The following is a 10000-nucleotide window of genomic DNA, read 5'->3' as shown; positions in this document are numbered from 1 at the left end:
TCGTGAGCAGAACAACACTGCTAAGTTGAGTTAAAGGATGGAACTTTGTGATTTGTTCTCTTTGATGCCCTTACCCTACAATACCTGTTGTTCATAGGTGATAAGCAGAAATGCAGGAGAGGAGACTTATCTTTCTCTAATGTTTATTATCTTTAAAAGGGCGTTCAAGGCATTCGATTCGAATGTTCTTGTAATAGTTACCTTCATGAAACGTGTTAGCTTTTATAAACACATAAATAACGCCAGAAAAACAAACCATCGCATGTATCTCGTAAGTGAAAAAATGGCGACATGTGCCAGATGATGGCATTGAGAGGTTTTCTTATGAGCATTTGCTAATGATTGGTGACAGTGAGGTTCACATAAGTTATCAATATTCAAGCTGCAACGCCATCAAGCAGCTTTTTTATTAGAATACTATTGACTGTTGCAATTTTGTTCCCTGAAAATTTCGCAGACAACATCTCGCCCCAGAACTTGCCTCTTTATCCAGAATGATTATGCTTGTGCATCCTTCATGCCAAACACAATCCTTTAATGGATATATACCGTCCATAAGTACTCATGCACATATTTGACACCTAAGAGTATAGGTAACACGTAATATCGATGTCATATTATTGTCTGTTTAGTGACGTCATCGACTGCGCACGATTGAAAACCTCAGTCATATCATTGTTAGTTTGCAGTAGATTTTGATACTCTGAGGGCTGAAAGGGTAATTTTTGTGAAGGGATGACAGGGCGCAGCGAAAAGTGCCGCGTTGATTTTGTTGTAATATGTTTCTTAAATCATTATATGCATTGTTATTCCGTAAGTGGGAGAAGTCACAGTTGATAACCATTCTTGTATTACGGAAGCCAAAACTCAAGTGAAGATAATTCTGATACTATGATGTAAATATAGTGAAAACAAATATGTAAAAAGAAGACAAAACGAAATAAAAAAGTATTAAGAAAAAAAAAGAGAATCGAGACACCGATTGAAGTATTATAAATCATATCGCTGCCTGTGGTTATTCATTTTCAATTTTGAAGTTTCATCTCGTTTGCTGGTCTAAGAAAGATCCAAAATTTCAGTTCATTTGCTGATCTATTGCTATTCACAAAATATGTTCCATTTGATATACAAACTAGCGTCTATCAGTTCATATCCAGAAATGGTCCCGATGCAACATATGTAAACTCCAGAAATGCACAAAAACTCTTACTGGTATACATTCCTTGCATTGAATTGGTAGATTATACAAGTAATTTATAGAAAACCGTATATTTAAGTTATAGGGCTACGTGTTATACGAAAAATGTGCAAGAGTATCTTTGTGCGTAAATACCTAATATACAAACCACCAAGTAATAAATAATTCTACAAAATATGATGTTCATATCATATCTATTTACATGGGTAACACTTTGTAGTTCTATCCTACAGGTTTGGTATTGCATATGCCTACAGTGATATGTCCAAACAGGCCGAAATGTTTCATAGATGGATGGATAAACGTGTGTCAAGTGGAGAGGATTGCCTATTTACGGTTGTATATAATACACAGGTCAGTCAATTTAGTATAGTACACAGGGCTGTGAACTTCGTATAGCAAGTACGTCGGCTACCTCTGTACTGCATATTATCCAGGGCTACCAACTGCATAGTATACAGGGTTGTCAATTTTGTCAAGGATGTATAGAATACAAAACTTTGTATAGTGTGTACGGCTACCAACTTTATGTCCTCTTCGAGTTCACAAAACTGCCAATTTATGTACATACCTAATGCACAGTGGTGTATACTGCTATGACTTGGTACTAGAGTAGCAAATGGGAATAACTTTAGATCTGTGGAAGCCATTTTACCGTTTCAGAGTTCTGTAGCGCGCTACCCAGGGCAATCTGATCATGTCAGTGGAATCATAAAAAAAAGAAAAGAATCAACGGGAGAGTAGATATTGTTCGGCAACAGTTCAGCAAAGACCAACAACAACTGAACTCCTCAGGATTGTAGAATAGGATGGCTGTGCTGGTAAAGATGATGTACTATGGGAGTGGTTGCTTGTGTGTGAGCGTATATGTGTGTGTGTGTTTGTATGTGTGTGTTTGTACGTGTGTGACAACACTAAAGAACAGACTAGTGACAATACAGCTTTTTGGGTAACAACAAAAGGCGAATAGAAACCACGAGTTTGAGTAAACCATGTTGTCAGGGCGTCAATGATAGTTATGATGGTTGCCAACAACATTCATACTAGGGTGGGACACCAACAGTACACCTACTAGGCGGGACAAAATACCAACGTAAACACAGGAAAGGAGGAAAGAATGCCAACATTTATTATTATTATAGCTTGACAGGGAGATGGGTGCCAGCATTTGGCATTCAAGGGCAGGTGCGTGCCAACACTAGGATACTCTGGGGGCGAGGTTGCCAACACTTACACACAAGGACGGGATGGAGAGGATGAGCGCTGATTTCTGTCTTGCACGGTTGGAAAAGGGGGCTCATCTCCCCCGGGGGGGACATGAGCGCCCCCTGTGAGGCGCACTGGGGGGAAAGGAGCCCCCCATGGGAGAGGGGTGACGAGGAGGAGCATGAAGATGAGGCCGAGGGCGAGGGCGTGAGGGTGGCGGGCGTCGTTCCGTAGAGGATCATCTTTGTGGGTTTTCTCGTCCTTCGAAGAGAAGAGTTCTTGACTTTGGTAGGAGAACGCCTTCGGTATCGGTTCTTCCCCTCTACCTCTTTCTCACTCAAACTTTTTTCTTCTTCTTCTTCTTCTTCTTATCCTCCTCCTCCTCCTCCTCCTCCTCCTCCAACCTTACTGAAAAGTCGTCTTCTTTTTCTTCTTCTTCTGTCTTCTCTGCTCGCCCCTCCTTGGGTAGGGTTGAAAACCCGTCGACTGTTTTTTTTTTTTAGTTATATGTCTTTGGTTTTGGTGATTTCCTCCGGGTGCAGAAATGTAAATGTAATATATAAAGAATCCTCTTTTTTTTTGTCTCTCCCTGTAGGCAATCCGAGCACAGTTCACATGTTAAAGTTTGCCGCACACACACGCACACATAGACACACGACAAAAGCACTTTGCATTCTTCAAGCCCAGACACAAATTGATGAAGTAAACAGACGGTTGTGAGACTGGTTGGCTGTTGGAGGGGCCGAGCCTATGCCGCTCCTCTCGAGTCGCCCTCCTTCTTTAGCTCTACGCACGCGTTGTGTGCCAATTGACGGGACGCACGTGGTATTCTTCATCATTCGAGCGTGGGCCCGAACTGTCGTACCGCTATCTGTTAGCATCACCACAGGGCATTATATCATTCGTTTCAGGGAGAAAAAATCTCACTTCTATATTTACGACGTATTCTGTGTATATCGAGCTTATCATCAGACGGATAGGGTAAAATAGACGGAACTCAATCCTCGATTAATGTGTCCCTGGGTTAATCACCGTACGTCTGGCACTGACGCGACTTATGAGGGATCGCTTTCCCGGTAGGCTGCATATATTGAGTGCGGTCGTGGACCAATCAGAAGCCGCCGTTCGCGAAGGGGCGGGATAAAGGGGAAGGCGAGCAGGGGGAGATACCATAATACTTTTTTTTGTACACATTTTCCGTTATTATTTTTTTCCATCTTCCGACACACACCTTATCCAACACGGAAGACAAAATAACATGCAAATATCTAGAGAGTAAAATCATAAATGTTGTATACGAGTAGCGACGGGTGGGTGGGGCCGTTTGAGGATGGGGGCTGGTTGGTGCCCAGAAGGACCACGGGGATCACGGAGGGATGATGGTGTGTCATGGCTGCCATATGGTGGACAGTGGTGGTTTGGGGCGCCAACACAACCGCCACATGGGGCCACAATAGGAACAGGTAGGGGTGGGGGTGGGGCTTGGGGGAGGGAGAGGGTGAGTATTGATGGGTGACTAGATGTATTGATGAAGAGTTATGCACAGAGAGAGGTGCACGGGTTGGTGTGTATGCGTGCGTGCGTGTGTGTGTGTGTGTGTGTGTGTGTGTGTGTGTGTATGTGTGTGTGTGTGTGTGTGTGTATGTGTTTCACCACCATGGTCTTGAATCACGTGTTGGACTCGTGATCGACAGTTATTAACCTCCGGATGAGAGCTCAGAGTTCATATGACCGATCTATGGGTAATACTGTGTGTGTGTGTGTGTGTGTCTTGTGTGTGTGTGTGTGTGTGTTGTGTATGAATCAATTGTAGAATTACCCCACCCCATTCCACGCGCTTGAGGTGGAGATTGTACATTTCAGTGTTGCTGGGGTGGACATTCTACAGTTGATTATGTCTTACCTTAGCTAACCTGACATAACCTAATCTTACCTAGTCTAGCCTAACCTAACTTAACCTAACCTGACCTAATCTAATCTAATCTAACATTCTACATTTGTTTATGGGATACATAACATAACCTAACTTAACCTGATCTAACCTAACCTAACCAAACCAAACCAAACCTAACCTAACTTAACATACCCTATGTTAGGGTGTAGAGTCTGCAGTTGATCACTGTGTGTGTGTGTGGGGGGGGAGGTTCTACAATTAACCCTTGTATGTTCTTGTTAACGTCGCTGCCCAGTGGGAGAGGAGAGTAGGAAGAAAAGGCTGGGTGGCATAATGACGAGTGGATGGAGGTGTTTGGAGGGTGGGGGAGCAATTTAAAGGGACAGAAAAGCTTGTAAAGGAATGTGTCCAGAAAGGAAACGTAAGATAATGGTTTAAATGGTGCATCGTGGGCGAGGTACTCTAGTGTCTGCATGTCAAGAGAGATCAATATGGTAACAAAGTGCTAACCCAGGATACGTGTACATGTACACAGGCAGTACATGTGCGAATGTGCTCGAAAGTGTAAGTATGTACATACATGCGCGAACACGTACGGCTACGTACATACACACACACACACACACACACACACACACACACACACACACACACACACACACACACACACACACACACACACACACACACACACACACACACACACACACACACACACACACACACACACACACACACACACACACACACACACACACACACACACACACACACACACACACACACACACACACACAAACACATCCTGGAATATGTACCAATAGTATGAAACTGACACTTGATAAAGAATGCAGCCAAACTGGAAAAATTTCCATGGGAACATAACCGGAGAGGTGCTGAGCTAATAAAAGCTGACTTTCGAAAGAAATATTGAAGAAATTGTATCCAAAAACGTTGGAAGAAAGATAGACTGTACAAATGCTTTACGAGAAACAAAACACACGCAAAGAAGACGAGACAAGACAGCAGTAGAATGTCAAGAAGTAGTGGTTTCACAAATAGAACGTTATATTTCTAACAGACTAACAGTTGAAGTAGTAGAGGCCTAAACTAAACAGCAAAGACTCGTTGATAGGATCTCATAAGCATGAGAGTTGAGCAACAAATAAACAAAGCAAATATGCTTGTGGATACTCATTCACCCGCACGAAACGAGACTCACACTTAACCCATTAAACTCCGATGACAAGATGTCTTGTCATTTGGTAAAATAAAACAAAAAATCATAAAACACCAAAATGTTTGATCAAACACCAGAAAAATATGACGTCAGTCCTCGAGGACTGACGTCATATTTTTCTGGTGTTTGATCAAACATTTTGGTGTTTTATGATTTTTTGTTTAATTTGACCAAATGACAAGACATCTTGTCATCGGAGTTTAATGGGTTAAGGACATATGCTGAGTCTCACCCGGAGCATTGTGAGAGTTTTAAATAAACCATTTGAGATGAACAAAGGGAAATATAGAAGAGTTTCGGAGGGTCAGACTCAATTCTGTAGAATTCAGCTAAGTAATCTCACCGCTCCCCGCCCCCCACCCCCACAAAAAAAGGGAAAACACTAACTGGTGACATAAGATCAACTTTACCCATATATAAAAAGAATGGTCGAATATTTTTTTGTCTATGCTAGAGAGATACAGTATATTGGAGAGACTAGAGACAGTTTTTGACTGTCCATACCGTGAATTTTCAGAGGAAACGATGTATTTAGATGAATGGTCTATGAGTATATGCACGTATATATGAATACATATATGTATTGGTGAAGAGAGTAAAGAGACTTGATTTGAAGGGCTTATTAAGCCTAACGTTTCGATTTCCGGCTAGGAATCGTCTTCAGAGGGTATAATGGGTTACGTACAGTGAACTCGTTTTTATGTGATCCGGCAAGCAACTAGGAGAGGAGCTTGGTGATGTCCTCGCTCTATTAATCATGACGAAATGTGTACCATTTAATGTACTAAAATACAGATAAATACACCAAGAGTGAAACAAAAGCAATAGCATATAATGAAAGTGAAAAAAGGTATAACGAGAACCACAAAAAGATAACATGAGACAAAAACAATAACATAGAGTGAAAGTGAAACAAAAAGGTAACATACGAAACACAAAAAGGTAACATAAGAAACACAAAAAGGCAACATAAGAAACACAACCACCAAGGTGGCGGACCAAGTGTCCCATTTGGAGGGATAAATGGTCATGCGTGGAAATAAATAACAATCATGTGAACACATATAGAATAGACTTATACAGAAAAGCAATGTGAACAGGACAAGCATCGAGATTTCAACTAACTGGACGAGAAAAAAGTAATGTTGTAACTGAGAAAGCAAAGGGGCTGTTGGCTAGGAAGGAACTGGGCGAGTTAATACCCTTGTGACCAAATGTCACACAAAGCTAAGTAAAACAGGAAGTGAAATGGTAACTGGGCAAAATCAACCAAAATGAAATAAAACACATTGATGAAGTAAAACATAGTGACAAGTAAACTCGAAAAGATATGTTGAACTGAAAATCATGGTAAGTATCTGATGGGGAACTGGAAGAGTATGAACCAAGAGTGCATCAAGAACCACTTGAAAAAGAAGAAAGAAAACGAAAAAGAAAAAGAGAAAATAAAACAGGAAAATGAAGGGGGTTAGAAAATATATATATTACACATTGTTGAAAAATACAAATACAAAATACTAGATATCGTTGACGCAATATCAAGTCGCTGCTATGGGTGCATTAAACAGTCGTTCTCCTGATCCCTAGATAGATTGGATTGAGGTCAATGCTCCTGTTTATGCAGTTGTCCTTGGTCTCCCATGCTTCTAAAAATAGTCTTTTCTTTTTGTTGTTGTCTCTGTGTATTGTCTTGTCTCCGTTGGTGATCAGATTTTGGATCTTCTCGTTTCACTGCTCATTGGTGTTCTGCTATTCTTGTCGTTAGTTTCTTCTGCGTTTCCCCCATTTACTCTCACAACCAGAGCAGCCTACACGGTAAACTACCCCGGCCTGCTGTGTGTGGTCTTCAATACCTTTCACTTTGGTGGGGTTTCTGTGTAAAGTGTTGCACGATTTGTGGGACATTTGTATTCCGTTGTCTCGTAGCACCCTGGCAGTGACTTCAGAAGCGCCTTTAAAGTATGGGATTGTGACTGTGTGTCGTGCGTGGACTCTACTTGTGTGTTGATGCGTCGTGTTTTTTGTCCAATTGCGCACGTTTCTGCGAGAGTAGCCATTGTCTCGAAAAAGTTGCATTAAGTGTCTCTAAGAGCAGTCAGGAGTTTTTACGACAGTAGTAGAGCTTGTGTTAGGATTAGAAATGGAGAGAGTGAGTGGTTTGAGGTAAAGGTAGGACTTCGTCAGGGATGTGTTATGTCGGCCTGGCTGTTCAATTTATATATGGATAGGGTGATGCGAGAGGTGAATGCAAGGGTAGTGGGTCAGGGATTGGAGGTGGTTAAAGAAAATGGAGAAAAGTGGGAGATAAGCCAGTTGTTGTTTGCTGACGACTCTGTACTTGTAGCAGGATCAGAGGAGGGATTGAAGAAGTTAGTGACAAAGTTTGGGAAGGTGTGCGAAAGAAGGAAGCTGAAAATAAATGTGGGTAAAAGTAAGGTGATGAGATGTACAAGGGGAGAAAGTGACAGCAGACTGGAAGTGAGTATTAAGGGAGAGAGACTGGAAGAAGTGAATAGTTTTAAATACTTGGTTTGCGAATGTGGCAGGAAAGGGAGGAGTGGGGGTGGAGGTAGAATGTAGATTGAGAGAAGCGAGTAAATGCCTTGGTGGATTGAAAAGCGTAATGAGAAATAGACATTTGTGAATGGATGCTAAGAGGAGATTGTATGAAGGAGTGATTGTGCCGACAGCACTGTACGGGGCAGAAACATGGAACATAAGAGAGGAAGAGAGAAGGAGTTTGAATGTGTTTGAGATGAAATACCTGAGAAGTATGATAGGGGTTACTAGGCTGGATAGAGTGAGAAATGAGGAGGTGAGGAGGAGAACAGGGGTGGAAAGGTAGTTGGGAGATAGGGTTGATGAAAGAGTATTGGAATAGATTGGACACATGGAAAGAATGAGTGAAGAAATGTTAGTAAAAGAGGTGTGGAAGGCAGAGGTGGAATGAGTGAACATGAGATGGATGGGTGGAGTAAAAGGGGCATTGGGAAAGAAGGGAATGTCTATTGAGGAAGGACGGGAGAGGACAGAAGATAGGGGTGAATGGGGAATGGTTGTGTATGGATAATACTGTGATGCATGAGGGGGAGTGGGTGGGAGATGGGGGGTGAGGAAGTATGTATGAGAAATAAACTGACGCAGCCCGAAGGGATTTCTCCCCGTGTTCTCTTTGTCTGCATGAGGGGACGGAGAGGGGGGTCGCTGAATTAATGAAGCGGCCTTGCTGTGGATGTGCTGTGTCTTGCGACACTGCTTCTGACCGAGGGCAGTGGACAAGATGCAGGGATGACCCGTCATCCAGGAGGTGCCAAGATAAGAGGGAGGGAAGAGGGTGGAGGGGAGTGAATTATGTAGGGGATGGAATGGGTGGGAGTGGTTTCTATGCCTTTGTTTTTTTGGCTACCTCTCGTGTAAGGGAGAAAAGCATTTGGTATATGTATGTATGTATGTATGTAGGTGTCTCTTTTCTTCCTTCTTTGATTCCACCGTGGAACAGATTTTATCTGCATTATTTCAAAGTGTCCTGATCAAACTCTTCTTGTGACAGTCTGGATGGTAGCTGTCGTGGTCCAGGAGTCGGTTTGTGTGCATAGGTTTCCTGTAAAACATTAGTCACGAGGGTACCTCCTACACATTTGATGTTGACGTCTAAAAACGGAAGTTGATCATCCACCTTCAATTCCATCGAAAATTGAATGGCCTGCTCAATACTATTAATGTGGCTGGAAAAAGGTTCTATATCTTTGCCGCCCAGCATGTCGAAAACATCATCAACGTACCTAGTCCAGAGTTTGAGGGAGGAGGGTGCTGCTCTTAATAGTTGTTCCTTAAGACGTTGCGTCACTACTTCAGCCACAACTACGGAAAAAGGGGAACCCGTGGGTATGCCTTTGCGTTGGTGGTAGGTGTGATCTCTGAATGGGAAGTAGGTTGAGTCTAGGCACAGAGAGCCAAGTACCATGAACTCCCCAAGGTAAATTTCTGGTTCAAGAATTTTCAACAATATGGATTCCAGACTCCAAATCTTCACGATTATATGACATATATGTATTCATGCATAATATCTATCTAATACCTAAGTGCCTACCTACCTGATACATACATACATACATACATACATACATACATACATACATACATACATACATACATACATACACACATACATACATACATACATACATACATACATACATACATACATACATACATACATACATACATACATACATATGCATGCATACATACATACATACATACATACATACATACATACATACATACATACATACATACATACATACATACATACATACATGCATACATACATACATACATACATACATACATACATACATACATACATACATACATACATACATGCATACATACATACTACAGGATCTTATACTGAACTGTAAGTTTTCGTACTGGGAGCTCAGGGAATGTGGTGGTTAAC

At 41.8% G+C, this 10000-nt stretch overlaps 1 protein-coding gene across 7 annotated transcripts in view; it reads right to left on the bottom strand.

Annotated features, from left to right (window-relative positions):
- Positions 1–10000, bottom strand: part of LOC143032853 (LIM/homeobox protein Lhx3-like) — a 541576-nt gene that overhangs the window by 99655 nt on the left and 431921 nt on the right. The window contains exon 1 of one of the 7 annotated variants that reach the window (XM_076198024.1): positions 2433–2782. The exons of the other annotated variants lie outside the window; for them this stretch is intronic. Within the exon in view, the coding sequence (XP_076054139.1) occupies positions 2433–2646 (214 nt within the window). The 5' untranslated portion in view covers positions 2647–2782. Of the gene's footprint in view, positions 1–2432; positions 2783–10000 lie in introns of those variants that run through there. 7 annotated transcript variants of the gene reach the window in all.

Source organism: Oratosquilla oratoria, chromosome 14 (assembly GCF_046742065.1).
Source record: "Oratosquilla oratoria isolate Oo_2021 chromosome 14, ASM4674206v1, whole genome shotgun sequence".
NCBI lineage: Eukaryota > Metazoa > Arthropoda > Malacostraca > Stomatopoda > Squillidae > Oratosquilla > Oratosquilla oratoria.
The sequence above is the reverse complement of the archived record's forward strand: the minus strand, read 5'-3'. Positions and strand labels throughout refer to the sequence as shown.